Source organism: Cyphellophora europaea (genome assembly GCF_000365145.1).
Source record: "Cyphellophora europaea CBS 101466 unplaced genomic scaffold supercont1.5, whole genome shotgun sequence".
NCBI classification, from domain to species: domain Eukaryota; kingdom Fungi; phylum Ascomycota; class Eurotiomycetes; order Chaetothyriales; family Cyphellophoraceae; genus Cyphellophora; species Cyphellophora europaea.
The window spans coordinates 1701800-1727482 of NW_008481811.1; the positions used below are offsets into that span (position 1 = coordinate 1701800).

General features: G+C 54.0%; 12 protein-coding genes across 12 annotated transcripts; 5 read left to right on the plus strand and 7 right to left on the minus strand.

The window, feature by feature from the left end:
- Positions 1–69: 69 nt before the first annotated feature.
- HMPREF1541_05923 (uncharacterized protein) lies at positions 70–774 on the plus strand (the record flags this gene model as incomplete). The annotated part of the gene is made up of 1 exon (XM_008720260.1): positions 70–774. One exon carries the CDS (start codon positions 70–72, stop codon positions 772–774), a length of 705 nt encoding a protein of 234 aa, XP_008718482.1.
- Positions 775–943: 169 nt separating this feature from the next.
- On the minus strand, positions 944–1336 carry HMPREF1541_05924 (uncharacterized protein; the record flags this gene model as incomplete). Its single annotated transcript, XM_008720261.1, has 1 exon — positions 944–1336. The coding sequence occupies one exon, from the start codon at positions 1334–1336 to the stop codon at positions 944–946; it is 393 nt and encodes a 130-aa protein (XP_008718483.1).
- Positions 1337–3755: 2419 nt separating this feature from the next.
- Positions 3756–4832, minus strand: HMPREF1541_05925 (uncharacterized protein; the record flags this gene model as incomplete). Its single annotated transcript, XM_008720262.1, has 1 exon — positions 3756–4832. The coding sequence occupies one exon, from the start codon at positions 4830–4832 to the stop codon at positions 3756–3758; it is 1077 nt and encodes a 358-aa protein (XP_008718484.1).
- Positions 4833–5063: 231 nt separating this feature from the next.
- HMPREF1541_05926 (uncharacterized protein) lies at positions 5064–6182 on the plus strand (the record flags this gene model as incomplete). Its single annotated transcript, XM_008720263.1, has 1 exon — positions 5064–6182. One exon carries the CDS (start codon positions 5064–5066, stop codon positions 6180–6182), a length of 1119 nt encoding a protein of 372 aa, XP_008718485.1.
- A 1947-nt stretch (positions 6183–8129) lies between these two features.
- HMPREF1541_05927 (uncharacterized protein) lies at positions 8130–9350 on the minus strand (the record flags this gene model as incomplete). The annotated part of the gene is made up of 1 exon (XM_008720264.1): positions 8130–9350. The coding sequence occupies one exon, from the start codon at positions 9348–9350 to the stop codon at positions 8130–8132; it is 1221 nt and encodes a 406-aa protein (XP_008718486.1).
- Positions 9351–9704: 354 nt separating this feature from the next.
- On the plus strand, positions 9705–10820 carry HMPREF1541_05928 (uncharacterized protein; the record flags this gene model as incomplete). The annotated part of the gene is made up of 1 exon (XM_008720265.1): positions 9705–10820. One exon carries the CDS (start codon positions 9705–9707, stop codon positions 10818–10820), a length of 1116 nt encoding a protein of 371 aa, XP_008718487.1.
- Positions 10821–10876: 56 nt separating this feature from the next.
- On the minus strand, positions 10877–12265 carry HMPREF1541_05929 (beta-ketoacyl-acyl-carrier-protein synthase II; the record flags this gene model as incomplete). The annotated part of the gene is made up of 3 exons (XM_008720266.1): positions 10877–11008; positions 11060–11452; positions 11498–12265. The coding sequence occupies 3 exons, from the start codon at positions 12263–12265 to the stop codon at positions 10877–10879; spliced, it is 1293 nt and encodes a 430-aa protein (XP_008718488.1).
- A 311-nt stretch (positions 12266–12576) lies between these two features.
- HMPREF1541_05930 (agmatinase) lies at positions 12577–14046 on the plus strand (the record flags this gene model as incomplete). Its single annotated transcript, XM_008720267.1, has 2 exons — positions 12577–12822; positions 12976–14046. The coding sequence occupies 2 exons, from the start codon at positions 12577–12579 to the stop codon at positions 14044–14046; spliced, it is 1317 nt and encodes a 438-aa protein (XP_008718489.1).
- A 395-nt stretch (positions 14047–14441) lies between these two features.
- HMPREF1541_05931 (uncharacterized protein) lies at positions 14442–17564 on the minus strand (the record flags this gene model as incomplete). The annotated part of the gene is made up of 1 exon (XM_008720268.1): positions 14442–17564. The coding sequence occupies one exon, from the start codon at positions 17562–17564 to the stop codon at positions 14442–14444; it is 3123 nt and encodes a 1040-aa protein (XP_008718490.1).
- Positions 17565–18757: 1193 nt separating this feature from the next.
- HMPREF1541_05932 (uncharacterized protein) lies at positions 18758–20239 on the minus strand (the record flags this gene model as incomplete). Its single annotated transcript, XM_008720269.1, has 1 exon — positions 18758–20239. One exon carries the CDS (start codon positions 20237–20239, stop codon positions 18758–18760), a length of 1482 nt encoding a protein of 493 aa, XP_008718491.1.
- Positions 20240–21097: 858 nt separating this feature from the next.
- Positions 21098–22360, plus strand: HMPREF1541_05933 (uncharacterized protein; the record flags this gene model as incomplete). The annotated part of the gene is made up of 1 exon (XM_008720270.1): positions 21098–22360. One exon carries the CDS (start codon positions 21098–21100, stop codon positions 22358–22360), a length of 1263 nt encoding a protein of 420 aa, XP_008718492.1.
- A 455-nt stretch (positions 22361–22815) lies between these two features.
- HMPREF1541_05934 (asparagine-tRNA ligase) lies at positions 22816–24595 on the minus strand (the record flags this gene model as incomplete). The annotated part of the gene is made up of 2 exons (XM_008720271.1): positions 22816–22942; positions 22992–24595. The coding sequence occupies 2 exons, from the start codon at positions 24593–24595 to the stop codon at positions 22816–22818; spliced, it is 1731 nt and encodes a 576-aa protein (XP_008718493.1).
- Between the last annotated feature and the right edge of the window lie 1088 nt (positions 24596–25683).

The following is a 25683-nucleotide window of genomic DNA, read 5'->3' on the forward strand; positions in this document are numbered from 1 at the left end:
CTAGAATATCCAGATCCAGCATCCCGTGTCTCGTATGAGCGCCGCTTCCCACCATTCTGGCAGTCTCCTATGGATAGTGCTGACACTAGTCAAAAGGGGTCCTACATAACCAACCTTGTCCGCAGCGCCTCTCCGGCGCACATCTCCTCCGTTGACATTCTGTCGCGTCGCGCACCTCCCGAGGAAGCCTCATCACCCGTCACGTTCAACTCGTTCGTTGAGAAAGACACGGCGAAATGGCCTGCGCACATCCAGTCCCTTGCTCCGCCACCGTCGATCTACTTTTCAGCGCTCGCGACGACTAGAGGTAATGCAGGTGGGTTTGAGAACCAGTACAAGCTGGAGCACGATTTCAATCTCGAGCTCGCAAAAGCTGCTAAAGCGAATGGTATCAAGACATATGTCCTCATATCGACAGCCAATGCCAATGCAAAGTCCTCAATGGGGTACATGCGTATGAAGGGTGAGATCGAAGATGCAGTCAAGGCCATGGACTTTGATCATACCATCATTCTCCGCCCGGGCCTGATTGCCGGTCATCGCCAGGAGAGCAGACCCATGGAGGCCCCTATTCGATGGATCGCGGCTGGTTTGGGCGCGATTAGTACGCACTACCTCAAGGATCCGTGGGCTCAGGAGGCCGAAGTCATTGCAAAGGCAGCCGTGAGTGCTGCCCTCAAAGCTCAAAATGGCGAGCTGAAAGACAAGGTTGTCTATATGCATGGATCGGAGATCATTCAGTACGGCAGGACTGGCTGGAAGGATCTAAAGTAGACGAGAACTCGACACACTGATGATGATATGTAATCAATGCCAATATTTGCAATGCATAAGGACTGTTATGAAAGTCCTCGATGGCCTTGTCAACACCGCCACCCAAACCATGCTTGAATGCCAATTGCGAATCTGACTCCGTCCGCCTCTGCGTAGTCCCGCCCGTCACTTATCGCACCCTCTGCTTTGCACCTCCATCTTTCTCTGAAGTTGGCTGACTGATATCTGGGTTGGCTGGGCTTGCGTCTAGTGGGTTGACTTTATTGCCCTTGCCGGCTTCCTTCTTCGCGTCTTGAGGGTCGGGGTTCTTAGTGCTGAAGGCCGCCGACTCGTTGGCAGCTGCAGTGTCGTCAGTGCCTGATTGGGCATACTCATCGGCGTCTGGGTTGAGCTTTTCTCGATCTTTCATAGCGTCCCGCTTTTCATTCGGGTTTTTGTCGACTTTCTGTGTTGCGCTGAGGGAGAAAGGGCGCACAGCTTGGCCGAAGCTGTTAGAGTTGCTGTGAGGCACTCGGGAGGTGGCGAGGGACCTCGATAGTCGTTGAACTGTCATGTTCCGCATTGTGAGCTGGTATTTCGTGGTCGAATAGATGTTAGCTAGGGAAGGACTATGCAGAGTGCTTGAAGGTCGAAAAGTCGATATGATACCAGCAAGCATCATCCAATGCGGGCTCTGACATCACAAAATTGGGGCCCGGGGCAATACGGGGGATCGCCACGGAAATGTCTGCCGCCCCCCGATTCTCAGGCAGTGAACGTTGGAGAAACGCAACTTTTACGACTACAACAGGGCTAGGTCGATGATATGGCTCACCACAACAATCGCGGCGCGCTCTCCACCAGGATAATTTAACGGAGATGGACTGAGGAGTTTGCTATGTCAGTATTTACTGAGCCTCGTGTGTTGGGCCCTCCTGCGATGATAAGGAGACAGTAGTGATGCAAAGATCATCCTGAGGAGAAGGCGACTAGGATCCTTAGGAGCTTGAAGTTGATGGCGCCTATACCTCAGATGTCGTTGAAAGCAACGCGTATTGTTCTAGAGACTTGTCTAGACCATATCTATACCGTGGATCCTTGGTCACATGCTGCTATAGCCATGGTTACTGGACCATTCAATGTTCAAACTGTCAATGTGAATCAATGCCCACCAGCACTACCTTTCTGCCCTTAGTGACAGATGACAATAGACACCACTGGAGGGTTTCCCGTCATTGGAGAGTCTCCGGTGCCAAATTGAAGTGTAGACAGTGAAGCTTCTGATTGTTTGTTCGCGTGTCACGTAGTCACTTTGTAGAGACAGCCTCTCCTAGACTAAACAACTGCCTAATGACGGTGAAGCCTCTTATCACCCACCTTCACTCGCAATGACAACCACAACCTTTAATCCTGGTGCGCTCAAATCTGCTGCTGCCAGCATGCGTTCTCTTTCTCCGTCCCCATCAAATACCAAATACACTAGCAAGCACAGCGTCATCAGCTTTGACCGCAAACAAGCCGCAAAGTCTTCGGGTACACACAGCAATCCTTCAGCAGCAGACCACAGGGTTCAAAGAGCAAGCAAACTCCATCTAGGACTCCCGAAGTATTTGAGGCACCATGTCTGCTACCTACCCAGCCATCAATCCCTCAGCAGCCGCCGGAGCCGGCGCTCCTCCTCCTTCCCCACCTCCTCCGCCACCGCACAACAAACCAGGCGCGACTGGTACATATAGAAGGGCATCGCGCCGGAGGGGGGACAGCCGCCGTTGCGAGTTCTGCTTGATGCAGCGGAACAAGTGTGACGGCCAGTCGCCTTGCAACCATTGCCTAGCCAGCACCAGAGACGACCAGAGATGCGTTTACCCTGCGGACAATCCCACGAACAGGGAGTTCGCAACTCGCTATCCTGGCGGCGAGGCACGCTGGAGAGCTGACAATCGAAGGGGCCATGGTCATCCGCCGGGCTTCACCCAAGACCCTGGACCAGGGGTAGCGCCTCCAGTGACTTCGAACCCTCCTCCACCATCACCTCCTCCTCCTCCTTCGGCTCCTGCTCCGGCTCCGGCTCCTGCTCCAAGTACACCAGAGGGTCTTACTTCTTCCTCTGGTCCTGTTGCATCCACGGACTCCAGTCATGGCAGCGAGAGCAATGTTCGGACTTCGCCTGCCCAAGGCCAATTCAACAATCACCAGCAGCAGTCACCTGATCACGACAGTCCAGGCCGCCCCTTCCGCAATCTCATGGCGGGTGTGTACCCCAACGTACCATCCGGTCCTCCGCCAGACTTCAATCCTCGGCGGCCACGGAATGCTTCGGACCCCTCCGATCAGAGACAGGGTCAAGGCCGCGGGCGTGGGCAAGGCATCCCTCCGCGACCCGGTTAGCCCAATCTCGGAGAGTACTGCGTCTGATCAGAATTCAAAAGGTCTCGATACTGTCACAGCAGTGAAGGCATAGGCCATAAGAAGGAGCAGGAGCGGAAGTCAAAGAAACCATCGACAAGACAAAGAGGGTGAGAGACAATGGAACCACCAGAGTCCGATCAGCCACACTTAGATGGCAGTCAGTAATGCAGGAATGACAAACAAACACACCAGTACCGCTTCGTAGCTTCATTTCTCATTCTCCCTTGAGTCTCGAGCTTCTGTGACTTCTTGTGAGAGCATCAACTTGACCTTTGACCCAAGTTCATTCCGTTCGACTTCGTGATGATCCCGCCGTTGTGTCCAACTCACCGCTTGAGTGGCTGGAGCATTGTCTTCCCTTCAATCTTAGCGCAACAACCCAGGTCGCTGCGCCGTAGCTACAACTTGTCGAGAGCGAAGTAGCTGAAGTCAATGTGATCTTCAACTTATTTCGGTCGCTTGCAGAGACCCGCCAGTGAGCATACTAGGTAAGCGAATATGCACCCAGCCCCGCCCTCTGGCCTTGCAGTCGGCACAAGTCGTCATATTGAGGTTGTTCCCAGCGGTCCCGTAGGTTCCGGAGTGAAGAAGCCCTACCAGCCATACTTGCTTCCAGCTTCTTTCCGATTCCTCTTGCCTGTTGCGAAGCTTTCCTCGAGCGCATCCTTCTGGCCTTGCGCAGCACTCACTAGCTGTCTCAAGCTGTGCTTTCCTGGCGCAATCGCCCGGACTGGGTTGTGCTGTACTTGCTCACCCGTTGCACGGAGTGCTTCGTTGGCTGCGTATTCGGCGTCGGTATTGAAGTTGACGACATTGGTGGCCGAAAGGTGCTGCTTGGAGCGGCCAAAAAGCTGACGACGTTCGGCGGTAGAAAGGTTTAGATCCGCGGCGATGGTGTTAAGGGATTGTGGGTCAGTGGCTTGTGAAGCCGAGGCTTCGAGGGATGCGTAGCTAGACGTTACGGCAGACTCATCGTCATACTCCGGAGTGAGAGGTGCTTCATGGTCGGTGGTTGAGGGTACGTCAGGCTCCTCGGTATATGCTGAGAAGAGGCTGACTTTCTTCTTCGGTTGGGCTAGCGCTGCTTCGGTTTGTTGCATGACAGGTTCTGATGGTGGTGGTGCTGCTGGCTTTACAGTACCGCCAGTCGGCTTCTTCTTCTTTCCCCGAGCGACAGAAAGGGGCTTGAACATGAAAGTATTGCCCTTCGTTGGCTGCTCGGCTGGTTGATTCTTTCTCGGCACCTCTGGCAATCCCACATCCCCATCCCCCTGATCATTATCCCGCATAGAATCTTGCTCAGAGAACAGCTGGCGCAACTCGGCGTCTGACTCGCGGCTGAATCCCGCCTCTGAACTTGTCTTCAGGCTAAAGACCTTCCTCGCTGGACCTTTGCTAGGTTGTGGCTTGTCTGCATCCCTCTTCGGAGGCGGGAGCATTGCGTTGAACCCACTGAAGCCACCTCCTAGCTTTGCTCTTTTTGGTGCTCGTTCATCTTCATGCGTCCCGTTCGTGGGTGTGGCATCTGCTAACTTGACGCGAATCTTCTGAGGGTTGGATTTATCAACGGAAAAGTTCGGCTTTGCTGTTTTCGAGGAGGGCTTTGGTTGCGGCTGCGATTGCTCATTGTCAGATGCTTCCGAGTCGCTGCTGTAGTTCACTAGAGCCATCCTGACGCAGTGTGATCGATTCGTATTCAATGGGCTGGCTTGAATGCATGTGGTTTACGACGCAGGCTGGGCGGAGTTAAAGGCTGACTCCCCGGCGGCGACAAACACATAAAGTGCGTCATTTGGATACCTCCACCTACTGCCTGCGTTCACTTCCAAGCTATATATATTCGACTCGTCGCAGCTCCTGCAATGCGGCTTTGCTGACAAAATCTGTTCTGCCTCGTCAACATGTTCGCGGCTAGATTAGGTCTACGGACCGCTTTTCGCGGCGCAACACGACCTGTTGGCCGGCAAGCAGCGAAGACATCCTTTTCAAGAGCGCCACAGCAAGCTCGATTCGCATCCAGATATCAGCGGTTCGGAGACCAGAAAGGCGGGACCGGTCAGAACTGGTCAAACATAAGGCCCGTGTACCGTGTGCAATACATATGGAGGAATTACCGTACACCAATCATCGTTGTCTCCGGCGGAGGCGTCGTTTTCTACGTTGCAAACCAGGAGCAAGTTCCGGTCACTCACCGGCGACGCTTCAATGTTGTTTCACCGGAGACAGAAAAACAGGTATCAGAAGGGATGTACGATGAGGTCCTTAAACAGTACCGCGGCCGTGTCCTCCCCACCGAACACCCATACACGCAGCTTGTGGCACGTGTAGTTGAACGTCTGCTCCCGTCTGTCGGTCCTCTGGCGGGGGAGGAATGGCGAGTCCATGTCATTGACGCACCCAACGAGCGCAACGCCTTCGTGATACCCGGCGGCAAAGTGTTCGTTTTCACCGGGCTCCTCCCGATTTGCAAAGATGAGAATGGCCTCGCTGCTGTGTTGGGTCACGAAATTGCACACAATGTCGCACACCATGCCGCTGAACGCATGTCCCAAAGCTTCATCACGCTCTCGTTCGCTCTTCTTGCATCACTGGTTTTCGATATTTCGGGCAACCTTGCCAACTCCATCGGATCGCTTTTTCTCAGCTTACCTAATTCGCGCACTCAGGAGATGGAAGCTGACCACATTGGGCTCCTGATGATGGCCCAGAGCTGTTACGATCCTCACAGTGCCATTGACTTATGGACCCGCATGGCCGAGGCCGAGAAGGGTGCGCCTCCACAGTTTCTGTCGACACATCCTACGAGCTACAATCGGAGGGAGCTGATTCGAAAGTGGATGCCAGATGCAGAGGCAAAGTTTAACGAGTCGGAGTGCTCATTATCAAGCCGGTATGCAGAGGATTTCAAGCAGGCTTTTGGCGCCGGGAATTCGTCTCGATTGGGGAGGAGCGGGCGTATACCAGTACAGCAACAAGGATCCCCATCGAGACGGGTTGATGATGACGACGACTTCTTCTGAGATAAGTTCAGAAGGCTTCGGTATTCTGGGAATCTTCACTCCATCAGCGACGGTGTACATCCAAAACCAGTGTTCAACCCTACTCCACCCAGCCAGCGGCGAAGAGCAATAGCGTCAACAGTGTCGCATGCATCTTGAACGAATTGTCGAGAAGGGTCAGGGCATAAGGAGCCCCAGGAAGGCCTCCCGTCACCGAGTGGGTGCAAAAGAATGCCCGCCAGCGGGTGTGCGGCAAATGAGAAAGTAATTTGAAGCTGAATAGCGAGGGTCCTAACCACGAGCATGCACCCAGCCTCACAAGTATCATCTGCACAGAAAGTCATCTCATAGACGACAGAAGGAGAGGATCGCGTTAGGGGTTTGGGGAAGGCTTCGTTGTTCATTCGCCATGTCCTGAATATTCATCCAGTAGGATCGGGGAGGGCGCCGGACTTTGTCAAGGACATCAGCAGAAATCATTGACGGAGGCATGTGGAGGGCACAACGATTCCTCGCCTGAATTGCAGGGTTCATGATATTGTTCTGAGGAGGGCACCGTCGTTAGGTCGGCCTCCTTCATGGCTTCGATCCTATACAATTGGCGAGGGCAGCAATACATTGCGCAACCTGCTCACGAAGTCCACTTTCTTCTCCGAGCCAGCGCCACACCAACGAAGAGCACAACGGAAAAAACATCTCAGCTCCCGAGAAAGATTGCTCCCCAGCACACACATTAGCATACTCTCCTGCGCCTACCGCCAACGGCCTCAACGCAGCAGCAGCGCCGCCCTTGGCCATCCTCGCACCCGTCAGCGTCTATGGCCTCCGCGTCACCAATCTACTCATCAAGGCAAACAAACTTGACTGAGGCCTGTACCACCTGCATGCCGTCTATGATTTGGCGCGCCGGAGTTGCGATCGGGGCGAGGGAGACATGCTTTGCGAGTGCGAGGCCGCGGTGCTGACGCGTGATGCTGGGGAGAGGTGATGGCGATGGGGCGGAGGGATAAATCGTGTTGGGATCGGTCGGTCGGTCGTTCATGCGTGGCGTTGCTACAATCAGTCAGCTTCCATCCGGCCAGAGCGTGTGGGCGGCAGTGGACCGAGAGACGCGCCGCTGCTGAGGCAGATCAGATTTGCGAGAGCCATCTGTGGGCTGTATGTCGTTCGTAGCACTGAGTTGTGTCAGCGAGCAGTACCCCAACCGGAGGATGTGAGACCAAACCACTAGTGCGGGTGGACAGGGCGAGGCCCTCGATCGGGGTGGTGAGAGAAACACAGACGCACTACGAGCGCGAACAAATCCCAAAGCATCTCGAAAGGAGGCTGGGTAGCACCTTTCACCTGCCAAGCGGGCGCGTTTGTTCGCGAGTCACCCCTCTACAAGCTCAAGTGCGTCTGTCAGGCAACCGGCAAAGCGCACGGCCGCCAGGAGTCGACGACATCGCTGGAAGAGCTCCCCAGTCATATCGGCTCACACGTCAACGCCTCTGCTATACATTTAGGGAGGCCCTTGGTCGCCCTGGCGGGCAGAGAAAATCTCATTGTGACTTGGCCTTCGAACAACCACTTCAGCTGCTGGCTGATGTTACTCAGAGTCTCCGGGGTGCCTGTTGAACACGCTTGGGACGCTGAAGGTTTGGTCGTAATGAGAGGAGGCGCCGACGTTGGATGGTGTCAATTGCTGGCAACTTCACGGCGCGTCTGGTTGAGTCTTCAGCGAAGCACAGTCTGAGGGAAGTGCCAATGTATCCGTGCCCGGGTTTCCTGATAGGTGATTGGAGCTTTAAGAAACTTGCTTCACATTGCGCGTTACCAGTGTGCCATTCCGTGGGTATCATCTATATCTGAGAAAACGCCCTGCTGCCTATACCGTTCCAACTACCATCGATACTCAAAAACATGCCAGATACCACCACCTTGCTACCCACAGGTCCGTAATTCACGAGCGCAAATCGCACCGTAATCCTATCTACCACTACGTTTCTGTGCGTCTCGAGCCTTCCAGCAAGATCGGATTTCGGCGGCATGTTTGAGCAAGTCTTCCTCGGTGACATGGTCCTCGATCGACTCAATGACACTTTCGAATGTGGAGATGTGGTTGGCGTCATCCTTATCATCTCGAAATCGATGGAAGCGCCATCTCCGTGTGGGCCCGTAGCCATTCATACCGTTGATAGGAGGGACCTCCTGCTGAAAGCACTCGACGATGCAGTCCTGCAACGGACGGTTCATGGCCTTTAATTGCTCCCACTCCTCGGGTGACATGTACAGCGTATCGTGCTTTTCATACCGCCCGTTCTCTCCATAGTTGACATAGAGCCCAAACTCTTCTGGGAAAGCGTAGAAGTCCTCTATCGGGGTTTGATCTGGGTCAGATGGATCTGGTTGGAGTGAGGGCCAGCTGATATGTAGGAGGAAATCGACAGTGTTCTCCTCAGGTGGCTTCCATTTTAGGATGTGCGGATCGGTGCCGGAGCAGTACGGCGTGTTTTTGCAGGTAAAGATCAAACCATCATTTCCATGCAACTCTTTCACCTTCGGAATGGTTTCCTTGAACATCTTCTCCAGACCGTAAGAGAATTCATTGTTCTTATCTTCGGTTGTAAATGGCATCGACGTGTCTGGATGTGCCTTGAGTAGTTTTTTGTACGGCTCAAGGACGTGGTTTTTGAAGTAGGCCAGACGCTTGTCAAGTGGGCGTGGCATCAATTCGTTCTTATCCAGTACGAGGCAATCGAAGACGAAGAATTTAATGCTGGATGTTCCGTCTGGATAGCGATCCTCGACTAGCTCACCGTCGAGGATCGTGTGATTGTGAGCCTTCGAAAAGTCTTTAGAATCCTGGTGTGGGAAGAAGAGGCCGTCAACGAAGTAGTAGTCATTTCTGCGGTCGATCAGGTAATGTATAGCCCGGCCATTGTCGTCTGTCATCCACAAGAGGTATCTCATGCCGTCGGTCTTTTCGCAAACATAGTAGTCTTCGCGTTTGAGTTCTTCCAGATGCTTTGCAGCGAACGAGACTGGTTGAGCGCCCGGAAAGGAAGGTTTTGTTCGCTTAAGTAGGTCGGCAACTTCATATTGGAACTGTCTTTGAAGCTCTGACCCGGCCCATACACCACCAACTCTTGCCAGCAAGCCGTTAGGGTCGTTGCCTTTGAGAGGGTCGTAGGCCGATGGGGGCTCCATAGTGGTAAAGCGGATGCGTCAATGGCGCGATTCAGATCTGGTTCATGGCTTCTGCGCAGGATAGATACTTGTGATAGCAATCACTGCGACACCAGAACCCGGTCTGGTTCCATGTTCTTTGTTGTGAGATCGGATCGCAAAGAAGTGCAGTGAAAGGGTGTAGGTGCTCCATTGCGGCGCCCATTCGGCTGAGGCTTGGCACAATGCGGGCGGCGCAGCCTAACTTAACTACCCCGGATGGTCCTCTATCTATCAACAACTGCCATCGGCTCTTTTGACATTTTAGACTCGTCGCAATATCGATCGAATCCATTCTCGCCGTTCAAAGGCGCGGCTGTGCCGTTGCTGATCGTGATGGCGCCAAATGGCGACCGAGCCTCGCCATCTATGAAGGGCGATCGACTACTACAGGCCTCAGGATACAAGTTCACTTCATCGACGAAGGGCACGAAGATCAAGTTGAAAAAGACTCCCTTGAAGCAGAAGGCTACCAAGGCTGTCAATGGTAGCAAAGATGGCGATGCGACATCCACATCCTCCTCTCCCGTTGTGCCACAGTTCGACAAGGAGACGCTCGACAACTTCCCTAGCGGCAAACTCGACTCGCTCGACACAACAATTTGCAAACATTGCAAGAAAGTGATCTTGAAGAGAACGGCGAAGGAGCATGTGGCAGGTTGTCTAAAGTCGAAGCAGGAGAAAGCCCGCAAGAAGAAGGAAGCTAGAGAGGCCGCCCAGCGCGCAAAGGAACGAGCCGAGCGCGGAGATGACGACGATGACGATGACGACGATGTTCGAGATGGCAAAAGTAAGAAGCGCAAGGCTGAGGACGATGACAAGGACAAGGAGCCAAAGAAGAAGAAGAAAAAGGAAGAGCCGAAGCCGAAGCAAGCGAAGACCAAAGGGCCGGTCGATGTCGAGAAGCAGTGTGGTGTTCTTCTGCCTAACGGTGCGCAATGTGCCAGAAGTCTTACCTGCAAAAGCCACTCAATGGGGGCAAAGCGGGCGGTTCCTGGACGAAGTTTACCCTACGACATGTTGTTGGCCAACTATCAGAAGAAGAATCAAGCTCGCCAGCAGAAGGCCGCGATCGATGCCAACGCACCACTCCAAGAGGAAGACCTGGACACAGCGCTCACAGGTCCTATTGATTCGGATGAAGAGAGAGACGCTGTCATGACCGCTGTCGCTCGCAGTCTCGCCCGCCCTCAACCACTCGTCACACATACAATCTTCCCAACAAGGCGGAAGTATCAATTAGTCCGAATGAAAGAGATGCTATCCAACGCTCTCAATGGCAATAGGAACAGCAACATGTTCGGCGTACCTCGAGACGTGCCGACAGCGACCAACGGCGATACTTTTGCAGTCCCATCAGCCGTGCCATCAGCATCTGCTTCGACCTCGACAGGCATGGCACAGCCAGGAATTAAAGCGCCCCCAAGGAAGGCGTCCGTTGACCCAACCTGAAAGCCGGAAAGCCGCTATTTTCACAGCTATATTATACTTATTGGTACAGCTCTTGCCTATTTCAGGCGCGAGAAGCAGAGAGTTGCATTCGTACCGCCGAAACCGAAGCTGTTGGTCAAAGCCACATCTACACGGTGGTCTTGTGCCTCGTCCGGTACATAGTTGCAGTCAAACTCTTCGGCTCTCGACTTGAGGTTGATTGTTGGTGGAAGAGTGTTCGTTGCCAGTTAGTCAAGAACGCGTCCCGAGTTCAGACTACTCACCTCATGAATCGCCAATATGGCGAAGATGGCCTCGATTGCACCGGCAGCGCCCAGAAGATGACCCAGAGCACCCTTCGTGCTGCTGACGTTAACATCTGCTGGCTTTTGCCTACCGTTACCGCCCAACAAGAGCGCCTTGATCGCTGAATTCTCAGCAGCGTCTCCAAGCGGAGTTGATGTTGCATGTGCATTGACATAATCGACTTTCGAAGGCTCAACCTGGGCACTTCGTAGAGCTTTCTTCATCGCCAGCAACGCACCAGCTCCATCCTCCAAAGGGGCAGTAAGGTGGTACGCGTCGGCGCTGCATCCATAGCCAGATAACTCTGCATAGATCCTCGCGCCACGCTCCCTTGCGTGCTCAAGTTCCTGTAAATCATCAGTTCCGTATCATTTCCGTGACAGGCTGCTTACCTCGAGAATTACCACACCAGCGCCCTCGCCTATCACGAAACCAGCCCTCTGTTTGTCGAAAGGCCGCGATGATTCACTGGGCTGCTCATTCCATGCCGTTGCTAGACTCCTGCTCCTTGCGAAGCCACCGATGGCCAGAGGATGGATGCAGCTTTCAGCCCCGCCCGCAATCATCACAGCTGCGTCACCGGATTGAATGAATCTCGCCGCGTCGCCGAGACTGTGAGCCCCCGTTGTGCATGCGGTCGTCGCTGCATGATTTGGCCCTCGTAGTCCGTAGCGTAAGCTAATGTGACCAGCTCCCAAATTGATGAGGAGCCGTGGCACGAACAAAGGATGAATCTTGCGGTAGTTCGCCTTGTCCTGACCAGCACCAGCGTACGCGAGCGAAGTCGAATAGAGCTCTTCGAGGTTACCGATGCCGCTTCCAAGTGTCACACCAGTGTCCTCCTGCGGTAGGTCTTTCCCGCCTGGAAAGCCAGCATCGTCCAAGGCTTCGGCAGCGGCGGTCAGACCATACTGTGCGAAAAGCGCGGTCTGCCGGACTTCGGTGGCGGAGACGTGCTCAGATGCGGTCCACCTACCATCAACCGCCTTGCCTCTGGGCACGAGACCAGCAACCTGGGACGGAAGAGCAGCGAACTCCGAGCCTAGAGACCGTGTTGAGACGATGCCACATTCGCCAGCGAGGATGCGGCTCCAAGTCCGTTTGACGCCGTTTCCGAGCGGTGTCACGGCCCCCAGACCAGTCACCACAACTCTTCGCATTTCATCCCCGTCTCTAGCCTCTTCTCATCCACATGTCATCTCAGGATCGAAAACGATTGCTATGTAAAATTGTCCAGCCGGGCCGGTGTCGATGGCCGAGACTGTGTAAAAGTGTATTCTTTAACGGAAAGAGTCCTCGAAGGGTACCGGGCTTTTTGGGTTCGTGAAAAGGACATCACCGCCGGCGGAGGAGGGGCTCCACACCCTACGAGCAGAATCTTAATAAGACGATCAAGGTAGGTCTTTCGCTGTGATTTCATGGTGATGTCGTTGTCGAGGTCTGTACAACACTGTGCACGACTTCATACGAGATGCGCTGCCTCAGTTGCTTAACGGCGTTGCTGCCACTGACCCTTCCCCATCTCACTTACGCCAGCTTCTACGACAACCCTGAAGTTCCTCCCATCCCAGAGAGCGGTACTCCTCTCGATGTGCTCAAAGCACGCTGGGATGCTGACTGGGCGTTCAGTGGGCTTGGGTCTTTTGCTCATCTTAACGTGACGAAGTGTCTCGTTGACCCCACCCGTCAGTTCGACATTGGCATCATTGGTGCGCCGGTAAGTGTTGCCAATACTGTATATAAACGTTAAAGAGCTGGGCACCCTGCGGAAGATCTGCGTCTAATGCCTGTTCAACGATGTTCACTTTCAATCTCCTGCCCTGAGGGCCTTCCGATTACTTCTAGACATTCGAAGCTGACTTCTCTCCAGTTTGACACCGCCGTGTCATACCGACCAGGTGCACGCTTCGGTCCACGCTCCATCCGCCACGCCTCCGCCCGCCAAACACCTTACCGCTCCTTCAACCACCGTGCGGGCGTCAACCCCTACGTCAACTGGGCTTCTGTGATCGACTGCGGGGACATCCCCGTCACCCCCTTTGACAACGCCCTCGCCCTCCACCAAATGACGTCCGCCTACACAGAACTCCTCTCCCGCCGCGCCCTCTCCGCCGGCACCCCACGCTCACACACGCACCCCAAGCTCATCAGCCTGGGCGGCGACCACAGCATCGCACTCGCCTCCCTCCGCGCCCTCGCCAAAGTCCACGGCCCCGTCGCCGTCCTCCACTTCGACGCCCACCTCGACACCTGGCACCCAGGCGCCTACCCCAACACCTGGAGCACCAACCCCGGCTCGCAAACCGACTTTACGCACGGCACCATGTTCTGGCTGGCCTCGCAAGAAGGCCTGATCCAGAACAGCAGCTCCGTGCACGCCGGTCTGCGCACCCGCCTCGGCGGCCACGACTACAGCGACTACGACGTCGACACGGCCGTGGGCTTCTTCCGCATCGAAGCCGACGACATCGACGCCCTGAAGCCCGAGGGCATCGCGGAGCTCATCATGCAGCGCATCGGCCGCGACGTCCCCTGCTATGTGTCCGTCGACATCGACGTGCTGGACCCGGGCCTCGCGCCCGGAACGGGCACCCCCGAACCCGGCGGCTGGACCACGCGCGAACTCATTCGCATTCTGCGCGGCATCGAGGACTTGAATGTCGTGGGCGCGGATGTCGTCGAGGTGGCCCCCAGCTATGATGGGAGGGGCGAGGAGACGAGTCTGGCGGCCGCACAGGTCGTGTATGAGATCGTGACGAGTATCGTCAAGAGGGGGTTGAGGGAAAGGGGCGAGTGGGAGGACACGGTCAAGAGCACGCCGGGCCGCGAGTGGTTGAAGAAAAAGAGGGAGGGTGGGGAGAGCGTCAAGGAGACGGTGGGGGAGTGGGTGGAGGAGGTGAAGCAGAAGGTGGTGGGTGAGGAGGGAAAGGATGAGTTGTGAAGCGCTGGGATGCATATAAATATATATAAATGGAGGTTGTTTCGGCAGTAAAGATGAGATACGATGTTGACTGGTAAAAATCTTGAATTTGTTTGTCGGCAACTGCTTTTCAAGGCTCATCTGATTCTGGTCTGAACAATTCTAAACCATAACCATGAGCCCATTGAGTCTATCGGGTTCTGACCGGCTGAGACACGAAAGACCACACTCTGACCGACGATGCCAGGAAAACAAAACAAGTGATTGTCCGTATCGCAATAGTCATCAGTCCGACAACGCCTTGCAGTCTATGCCACAGCCATACCATGCCATGCCACCATTTTGTCGCCAAGCACAGATAAACAGCAATGTAAACTCGTAAACACATGGGACACGCTTCTCCTGGCCGGACCGAACTACCAGTTATAGCGACCGCCCTGCCTGGTCTTCAAGCGACCATGTCGATTCTTTGGTGGCTCCGTAGGAACTTCGCTTCCTGCGCGAGCACGCCCCTTGCGTCTGGGGGCTTCTTCGACGACGATAGTGCCCGTTCCCGCAGAGCCGCCTTTGCGGGCCCCTCCACGACCCTTCTTCGCCGGCGGAGGCTCGACGTGCTTGTGGCCATTTTCTTCGATTGCCATGGAATTTTCCCATCGTGTGCACCGCGCGATGGGCTCGCTGATGTAGGTCTTCTTCCGCGTGGCCATCCTCTTGGGCGGCTCTTCAGGTTCCTCGCTCTCCTGCTTGGGTGCCAAATATGCCTTGCGGTTCTCCATGTACTTCACGATGAGGTCGCGCTGCATGACCAATTCTTTCTTGAGCTTAAGCTCCCGTAGTCCGCGGGTGTCAAGCCAGGCGATCAGACCATCAACATCCTCAGGGCTATCATAGAAGCCCCACTGGTTGGCGTGGCTAAGCTGCGTTGGGCCCTCTTCATTGGCTTTCCGCTGGGCGGGCGTGACATCGAAGCGGCTGGCGTAATTGTTTTTCTCGTCCGGCGATACATCAATGTAGCCCACTCGTTCCATATCATCTGGTCCTTGCACCCAGATCCGAGCGTTCGCATAGTCGGCATCGGCAGTTGAGCTTTCCGGCAAACCAGCGTGTGGCATGGCATTTCTCTCAAACCACCAGTATCGATTGCAGAAGCGATCTTTTCCCAGAACTCGTGTTCTGGTGCAGTCAGCCTGTCTCAGATCTTCTTCCACAACGAGTATCAATTCCTCAGCCGCATCGAGACGCTCGCGTTCCTTATCGATCTGCTTAAGAATTTTTTGGTACTCTTTACTGCCTTTGTTCTGTTTGGCTTCTGCTTCTCTTGCTTTGCGCTCGGCTTCAGCATCTCGCTTTCGCTTCCGCTCGGCAGCTCGATCATGACCACGTCGCAGTGATCTGATCTGTATGGCGTCTTCGTCTTCTGAATCTTGGATGGAATCTTCCATATCTTCCACCTTGTCGATATCCATACCATCCTCGAGTTCGGGCATGGGTGTGGGAGACTTTTCAGGAGTCGGAGCAGCCAATTTGCGTTCGATATCGAGGTTTTTGAGTTTCGCCAGGGCGTCTTTCCGCTCACGCTGGTGGATGATCTTGGTCTTGCGGAACTCGGTCATGGTATTGCTCATTTCATCTAAGAATGTTTTCACCGCTTTCGTCTCCATGAACAATTGAATGATGATCTCGAGCGCCAGAGCCCGTAGGTTGATATCCATGGTGGAATACTGTAATCTGACAGTCTCAATCGTCGGTTCAGCGTCGAGAGGGCAAAGGTGAGTAAGTATCTTGTCGCACGATTCAGTAAGACGTGGTCGCCCAGACAGCTGGTGTAGGAGACCAGCCAAAACGAGCTCCCAGCCGCCGCTTCGAAATTCTCGTTTGCGGAGTCTCTGAATCCAGCCAAACTCATCCATTAGCTCAGAGGCTCGATGAATCTTCTCCGGCTCGTCATTTTCCGCCGGGGTTTCATGATCTGGTTCAGCGTTCTGAACTTTGTTTAGACTGCTTCGAGTGCGCCGCGCTGGAATTTCTGGCTCTGGCGTGGGCGTAGGCTCTCGCGTTTCGGGTTCGTCCTCGTCATCCTCGTCATCGCTGGGGTCTGGCAAGTCCGGTAGTGAGATCTGAATTGCTCCGTTCTGTTGATTTTCCGCATTGACGAGCTGTTTCAACACCGCGCAGTGTACTTCATTCAGCATATCGCAGTCTATCTCATCTGATGAGAATTGCATAGCATCAACGAAATCATCGAATGTAAAGGAGTCAAGCTTGAAGACTTGGCAGTACACATTGAGGGTGTTCCAGGCTTCCAAAAGGTAGCCGATCGTCGCCTCGTCGATGCCTTCAATCACATGGGTAGAGTCAGACTCGGGCAAAATCTGGCTCAGAGCCACGTATTTGAGGGCCGGTCTCTGGACACCATCATTCTTGGGCGGAACTTCCATATCGTCGATGGGGTACTTGATAGGGGGTGGTCCAGGCGGAGGCGGCTCGAATTTGGGCATCATATGTGCATTTGGTGGTTGCATGTGCATCGGAGGGTAGCCATTGGGAACCCAGTACCCCTGTGATGGCGGTGGCGCGCCGGGCATTGGTGGAGGAGGGCCGGCATATGGGTACGGTACGCCGTGCGCGTGATGCCACGATTGCGCGGCCCATGCTGGGTCCGCTTGTACGGCTCGCTGGTACTCTTGATAATTGTTCTGTTGCATCGCGAGAATTTGTTCTGCGGTGTAACCCGGGTGGGCGCCTTGAGCTGGGCGGGTTAGTAGCGCCCATCGATCGGCAGGGCGTGACTTACCTTGCTGCTCCGACTTACGCGCAGCTTTCCTCTCGGCTACCTTGTAACTATGCCGCAAATGCTGTGGCACGTTGCTATCGATGTGATAACGTTCGGCGATTTCTGATTTTACCAGCCATGGAGCGCCGGTCCAGGCCTCGCGGGTAACGCAGTTCTTGATAAAGGAACGGAGCATTTGTTTGGTGAAGATCTTGCGGTCCCGAGCCATATGGTCGTCGTCCGCTAGTGCTTCTTCGTCCGGCCGGTCAATGAGACGAACGAAATATCTAGTAAACGCTTTTCGCGTGACATTGCCGTCAGCGTCGCGTTGCTCTGCGAACTTTGCTTTTTCTCGGACGCGTCCATTCAACCGTTGTGAGTCATCTAGCATCACTGTGACTATCTCTCCCGGGTAGAAGTCATTCTTAAAGTCATCAAACACCTCATCCACGAGATTGTCGATGCGGGACGTTGTGGAGAACTGGACTCTCTTCAGGACTGGTCCTTTCAGCGCGTCGGGAAAGGCCTGGTCTACTTCGCGCGACCCAGCCAACTCGCTCCGTAACGCGTCTAAGAAGGAGAGACCGCTCCGACCAGAAACCTCACACGTGAATCTTTTCTGTTTATACCAGTCCATTCGCTGCAAGTAAGATTCGTACGTAGTGAAAATCTCCCCGGTCTGCGGGATGAACCAGATGTCTTCGGCATCATCTTCAACAGCAGGTTTGGGCAGATAGAAGACGGCTTTGCGCTTGAAGAGCACCATGGCTGAGGGTGGGAGCGGACCTCAGCCTGGGCTCGCCGTGATCAGGCCCGGACGTGTTTTCCCTGTACAAGAGACTGATCGTGTGGATGAGGTCTGCTGGGCGTGGAGAGGCTCGTGGTAGGTGCTAAGGGCGTGTGTGTAAATGAATAGTTCCAGCCAGGGAGGGCGCGGTGCGGAGGCGGACGTGGAGGGTAGGATGAAGTGAGGGCCGGGAGAATTGTGTAATCCAGGCAGTGAAATGTAATAAACGCGCCCTGGCGTGGAGGGTGATGAAGTTGGAGAGAATGAGATGGCGAAGAGTGAGGATAGAGGAGTGAAAGAGGAGGGCCATGATGTGCACATCAAGTGGGTCCTAGCCTGTGTGGTCAGGGCCGCATGGGCAGCACTGCTGAGATCAACTCTGGGTGCCCGCTCTGGCGGCTCAATGCCATGCATTACCGCATCAGGCAGCTTTAGCGGGATGTGATCGACCTAAAAAACTTGGCAAAGGCCTCCTTCAACAAGCGATTCTAGTAGCCCTCCTTTCACCCACCTTGCCCTCGATACTGTGGTCAACACCCACAATTTTGGACTCGTTCGAGTCGTTGGAAATGCCGCTCTCCAGATGTGGACTCTACACTTGACCGTGGCGAAGCTAGATCATGTTCGTGAACCGGACCGCTGCTTCATGGCCCCCAGAGGGTGTATACCAGACCCGGAATCTTTGTCCGACCTTACTGGATGGTCTTTGACCTCTTGATCTATCATCTAAAATGCCAGAGCATAAATTCTTCAATACTTCAGGAGTGCAGCTCCGCCGTATCGTATTCTTCACAAGCAAGTGCTTTGTGCTGTACATGAATCTCGCTAACCAACTGACGCGTCAGTTGATCTGGAAGCATTCGCTCCCTGACCAGTGCCGATTTACAACACAGCTTACCCACGACGGCTCCCCTGGCCTCACCATGTTACAGTTTGCCCAGGGATGCTCCAATTTGCCAACCGTCGCGATACTCGGCTCATATAACTGCTGCCAAGTATTTCTGAAAGAGCGTCCAATTCGTCCCTCTGGAGCCGTTGGTAGCTCGACACTCGTTCAACGGGAATTTTCAATCACAAGTACTGTCCGGAGCGAACAAATGGCTTGACTGAATGGCGAAGGGACCACCAATAAGAGGATGTTGCAACCTGTAAACCAGCAAGCTATCTTGGCTTCAAGCTGATAAATAGCATAAGTTCAGACCAGCCCACGAGGCAAGCACTCCCAATGCCGAATATGTCGATATTGCCATCAAAGGGATGAACTCGTACTTGTCTCCAAACACCATACCATGCACCAATGAGCAATAGACGACAAGTGGTATCGAAATTGCAGTATAGAGCAGCGTGAAGCGATCGAGCAAGAATCTCCTGGGTGTAGGAGGCGGAGGAGCCAGCCTGCTGAAAGTGTAGGAGAACGTCATCAACCAGAATAGCGTGTAGACAATTTTGATCGGAAACTCGGGAACTGTAAAGAGTAGCGGGAAAAGCGAAACGTGTCCTGCCACAGCAAGCGGTCGAAAGCTTGAGAGGTAAGATCGATCCTGGAGTGCAATGAGGCTGAAAGGAATGATAACCAGTAGGATGGCTTTCTCATGAACATGCCACCCAACGAGGAAAGAAGCAAATCCACACAGCGTGACGGCCCCGACGAATGCGTGCCATGTAGGCTTGGACCACAATTTTGCCAAAGCCACGAGCTGGAAGGCAAGGGTCAGGCCAAAACACTGTTGTGGCGTAATGTTCGGGAGAACTGCAAAAGATGTATCGCCGACCAGGCCGCGAGTGACACTTTTTACTGCCTCTTGGTTGATGTCAAGCTTGAGGTAAGGTGCGAGAAATATTAGCACTCTGTCTGCGAAAGAGTACAGAGCCCAGACATTCGGAGCCCAATAGGCGTGGCAGAGTCCTCTCGAAAATGGAAATAGGCGACTCTTGAGCTGCTCGAGCTGGCCCCAGTACGCGAAGGGCCCCAAAGCCGCCCCAAATACCACCGCCATGCTGACACCCAATTTGACGATATTGAGGAATTGCGGTTGAAAGACGTTCTTTGGATCGAAGCAGTAAACACGAAGCAGGTATACAAAGTAAGCCGGCGCCAGATAAAGGTAGATGTGCTTGAAACACAAAAGGATGGCGAACAAGATGCCGCTGACCAGCATTGTCGATTGCTCTCTTGCCAGAGTGATAGACAAGATCAACCACCCATAGAGAAAGCCGTTGTACTGGAAATGTATGTGGTCGATAATCAGAAATCCAGGTGAGAGCAGTATCGACAGGGCTACTGCGTGAGCTTGTTTTTTGGCTGATGGTACTGCCGTCGAAGCATATACGTGCAAAGCGTACACAAGTAGTAGCTCGGTTATGATCACCGTACTTCGTTGAAAGGCGACAGTCGCCCAGGAAGCATAATTAAGATTACTGACATCGACCATTGCCCCGTCAAGCACACTTGCGGGCCACGACATGATCCACTCGAAGATGGCAAAGGCCGGGGGATAATCCAATGTCCACTCGGAGGTCTTTTCATAGTACCACTCAGTTACCGGTCGCGAGTGGGTGACAGCCAGCCAATTGCGATGAACTTCGAAATCGGTTGACTTGTATGCTGGAAAGAGTAGAATCTTCAAGGCCGTCGCCACAACAGCAGTCTGCATGAGGGATGGCCATTGTTGATCCTTTGGCGCTCGTGCTTCAGAGGAGCGAATCTCCTAGATATGTGATGAGCATAACTCCCTGTAGGTACAGGCTGCGCACTCACTGGCACGATCACCTGCCTGGCCCGATAAGGCTGGGCTATGCGCGACACGGTCGAAGCCATGTTAGACACGCAAGGAATTTGTCGCCTGGTTAAAAGAGATGGAAAGAGGCCGTGTACGGTTCGGCTGGGGTAGCTTCAAGCTTCGAACGCCAAGCCATACACTCCAATACTGCAATGTCGCTCAACAGCGCTATAGCCCTCGGCACGTTACGAAATTGGTGCAAACATCACAAGACACCATTCCCCTTCAACCCCCTATTCAGAGGCTTTCACCGACATGTTTCTAAGCCATCAGGGCGACGACGCATGGACAATCAATACGACCAGTTCGCTACCACCCTAACCCTAACAGATAATCCGGGGAAGCCCTCTGGATTCATGCGACTCGCAGCCGGGGCCGCATCGGCTAATACAAAGGTGTCAACTACCTACACCCAGGCCACTCTTTCATGGACACGTTCACTGCTCTTCATACTCACAAGGCCGTTCACGAGGTGAATGTACGTCATTTCGTTGAGGTCTCTCCTTCTGCTCTGTCCGTTGCGCGTGAGGTCCGCACCGCTGTGATTGCTGTTGCGATCTGTATCACCACGGTTGTCGTTTTCCGAACAGTCTGGTCGAATAGTCGAGGCCAGGCTGCTTCGCGTTGAGACTTCCACTCGTTCAGTTGCGACGTATACACGTGCGGCATCCGTCCTTTACAACTCGAGGCTCGCTGACTCTGTAGTACAATAGTCCGACCCCCACCCTCACCATGCGATCTATACCCGCTCTCCTGATCACGATTCTATCATTCGGAGCAGGAAGCTCAGCACAAGCCCCACTCGACGGGTTTTCGTTTGGACATCGTGGACAGATCAGCCCCAACTCATTCGCAATCCCGGGCTTTAACATATTAGGAGAAGAATATGTCCCGCAGTTGCTCTCAGATAAGGTGATTCTAACACCTCCATACGGTGGCAACAAGAAGGGAGCGCTGTGGACCGAGAACAAGAATACTCTCAGTGACTGGCAAGTCGACTTTGAATTTCGCGTGGGTGTTACCGATCAAGGAAGCGGTAGCTTGCACGTCTGGTACGCTGCCAATGGCAAGGACACCATCAGCACCAACAGCATCTACTCTTTGCAGCGCTTCGACGGGCTGGCTGTAGTTGTTGATACAACTGGTGGCAAGCAAAAGATTCGTGGGTTCCTGAACGATAATTCTGTCGAATACAAGTCAAATCCCAATGTTGAGTCCCTCGCCTTTGGCCACTGTGACTACACATATCGAAACCTCGGAACGCCTTCAAGACTCCGTATCAAGTCTACTTCCGCCGGTCTCGAAGTCACGATCGATGACAAGCCCTGCTTTAGCACCGATACTGTCCGCCTTCCAACAGATTATCACTTCGGCATCACAGCCGCCTCCAACGACCCACCTGACAGCTTCGAGGCCTTCAAGTTCGCGCTCTCGCCTGCCACGCCGCCCGTCCAGCAGCAACAGCGTGACACCACAGAGGGCCGACAGAACATCCCTAACCAGCAGCAAGTCATTGCCCCAGCAGGCAGCATGGCGGATCCCAACACCATAGCGGCCCTCGAGCGCCGCGTCAACGACCTCTACACCCTCGTCGAGCGCACAACCAACACCATGGCCCAGCAATTTGAATCCCTCAACTCCCGCCTCAGCCAGCCTCTCCCAGGCGGCGGTGACGGCAAGTCCGGCCCCACCCAGGCGCAATTCGCCAGCCTGGACGCCCGCTTGAACGACCTTTCCCGCACGCTCAAGTCGATGGAAGGCGAACTGAAATCCGGCGACCACAGCAAGCAGTTCGAGAAACTCTCCGCGCAGATCGACACCGTGCACAGCGGCGTGACGGAGCACGTGCCGCAGCGACTGCGCGAGTACATGCTTGCGCACACGCCACGCATCGGCTTCATACTGTACAGCTTCATGTTCTTTCAGACGTGCTGTATTGCCGCGTGGGTGTGGTACAAGTGGCGGAAGAGCACGATGCCGAAGAAATATCTGTAGACGAAGATGTGGTTGGCAGGCAGATGTGGGAATTAGACAGGAGGGGAAGGTCTTTTGGGAAACCCGCATGAAGTGAGACAACAAATGCGAATCAAGAGCTCGACTAAATCAGCGCGTCGGAGGTGTACGCAACGTGGACTGGCGAGCAGAATTTCCCGGCACGATCTAGATGGCCAGGGAAGGCGATGGCTTGGTTTACGCATCAGGATCCGAGCGCAGGCGCATTAAGAGGAAGTTGTACAATACTAGCAGGCAGTCAAAAGTGTGAGGATTTGGACGATCGCCTTCAATTGGTCTTCGAAAATTTCCGTGGGTGGTCGATCTAGACTCACGTAGCATGGTGATGACTCGTGGATGTTTCCCAGGGCCCCGTCCTACTCTATCCATCTATCGTCGTTCGGTCGTTGAGGTCCCGTTAGGGTACCCGGACAATGTGTGTCGAAGTCTGGGGCTGCCTAAGGCGTAGCACGACCCATGAAGCGAGGATACAGACAGCACTCGCGCACCGTGAATCTACCACACATCCAAGCGAGGAAGCGCTCAACACCTAGACCGTAGCCACCGTGAGGAGAAGTTCCGTATCTAGAACTCCGTTAGCATTCAATACGTGCAATGTCGGAGGCGGGCTCACCGTCTCTGGTCCGTATACCAGTAATATGATTCAGTGGGAATGCCGTGACGCTTGAAAGCGGCCATCAGCTCCTCATAGTCGTGAATCCTCATACTGCCTCCGACGATCTCGCCAACGCCTGGCATCAAAACATCCACGCTCTCGGTGACTCTGTTGTCTTCTGGATCTCTCGGCATATAGAAGGACTTGATCTCGTGAGGGAAGTGTGTTAACAGAATTGGCACATTGAGAATGTCAGTCATCTTGCGCTCGGCCGCTTCGGCAATGTCATCACCGAAGACATGAGGGCGGGGCTGCTCGCCTTCCTCGACGTCCTCGTTTAGGATGTTGTGTTCGTTGAGCCATTCGATTGCATCAGAGTAGCGGAGGCGCTTGAACGGGGTCTTAGGACGCTCAAATTTAGGGTTGAGCGCCTTGATGTAGCCGGCGATGATAGGATCGTCGAGAGTAATATCTATCACGCGCGTGATGACAGTCTCGATATGCACAAGGAGGTCTTCGAAAGTGATGAAGTCGAGCTCGCCCTCGATGTGTGTATACTCGGAAAGGTGACGACGAGTGAGTGATTTCTCGGCGCGGAAGGAAGGGCTGATGCAGAAGACATCGCCCATAGAGGGGAGGCAGGTTTCCAGGTAGAGTTGGGAGGATTGGGTCAAGTAAGCGGTTTGACCGTAGTAGTTGAGAGAGAAGAGCGTAGCACCACCCTCGACGGACGTTTGTACAAAGGCAGGCGGGGTGACTTCGAGGGTCCTCGTCTCTTCATAGGCTTTGCGGAATGCACGCAAGACGGCGGCGCGGACTTTCATGATTTGAGAGGCATTCTCACCACGAAGGACAAGGTGACGGTTATCGAGAAGGGTCTGGTTATCGGCATCTTGGGTGACCTTGTTAGTGATGGCATCCTTATCGCCAACAGCAGCACCAATAACGGAGAAGAAGTCGGCGTGCAATTCCCGGTTGAGAGGGGCGTGGGCGCCAGCAGGAAGAGACATGAGCTGGCCTCTGATCTCAAGTGAGGTTTCGAGAGTCAATGTCATGGCCGCATAGGTTTTGGTAAGCTTGCCAGTGAAGACACACTGCATAAGACCATATCCATCCTTGAGGGTTACGAAGGTCACATCTTTCTGAGAGCGGAGGTGGTGAACACGACCGAGGACACGAATTCTGGTACCTGGAGAATCTTTCGTGCCCAAGGTAATCTTGGAAGGGTCGGTCTCGTCAAGTTTGATGCGGACCGGTGCTGGCAGAGACTTGTCCTCCTCGAGAATGACCTTCTTCGCCTCTTCCAGTACGGCTTGTCTCTTATCCGCCTCTGCTTTCTCTCTCAAGGCTAGGTCGCCCGCTTTGGCCTGTTTCTTCTTGTGGGCCTCATACAGATTGTTGGCCTTCTTCATGGCAGACTTGGTGGGGGCTTTCCATTCCAAGCGGGAGGAGGGGTCTGCACCCTCTTCGACAGTGCCGGTTTCTGATTTTCTGGTTTGATAAGATGCGCCAGGGTGCTGGATCATCGCCTGAAGCAGAGTCTTGTATGGAACGTCTTGCGTGCCGTTGGCAGTTTCATCCTTACCAACATCTTCGTCGATGTAGATGTGTTGGTCGGCCATGGTTATGGAGGGGTTTGTGCAGGACGTTGGGTTGGAAGCGATGGTGCTGGTCTTTTAAGAATGTTCTGACTCACAATCGCGCGGTGCAGATTGTGTGTCAGGAATGGACACGCGAAGTCCTCCGAATCAGCACAGTGGTGAGACAGGGTCAGCAATGCTATCTCGTGCAGACATATCAATCGCTTGTGGCTCGTATCTTATGGTGTTGCCGACTGCTGGTGGGGTCCATTACAGCGCCGACTCCAAATTATTTTTACAGAGTACGGTTGACGAGACTTGCCGCATGTGCATCGGTACAGGGCCCGCCAGTTGGGATGGCTAGATTGGTCGCGGCGGCAGATGCTAGTCAGGAACATCGAGATTAGCCCCTGCATGCGCCACAACCAACAAGCCACAGCTCATCAGACCGTTTCGCTGCTTGGGGTCGGCTCGGAAGAATTGTGATGTCTCGTTGCAACGATCTGCTTGTCATGATTGTCACATACTGAACCACCAGCAGTCCGGCGATGCTCCCCAAGGTCCTGTCCTCGCTCACCATGACCCTAATGTTCACATGAAGAGCACTGGGCTGTTAAGCGCGACTGGAATGTTGTTCCAAACAGCTGTGGCGGTGAACCAGACTAAAAGATCCATGTAATTTCACGGTTGGCAACCCCTGGTGGTCGTTCTTGCCCAATTCTCGCGTGCCAGCACTGTTCTCCCCATCTTCCGCTCCTACTCACGGTCTTCTAGGCCTTTTCTTCTCCATCTACGTTCTTTACTTGCAACTTGATTCTCTTTGTTCCTGTTAACATCACCTTCGCTTCGTATTTCTATCCACTCGACTTCGACGACTTACCTTTGTATGACTACTGTACAAAGCTCCCAGACCGAACTGCGACCTCCTGTCTGACTGCAAGAGCTTCATTAACTTCGTCCTTTCCAATTCTTGGCCGACCACGAGCATTGTTTCAGAACTCCTAGCAGCGAACCATCGTTTTCTCGACAAGTGTCCGGCCATCAAAAAGCCGGGCCATACTACCGTCACTCTGGCTGTGTTATACCCTCCAACGCAGGACGATTCCGTCCGTCCTCCACACCTCCTCGGC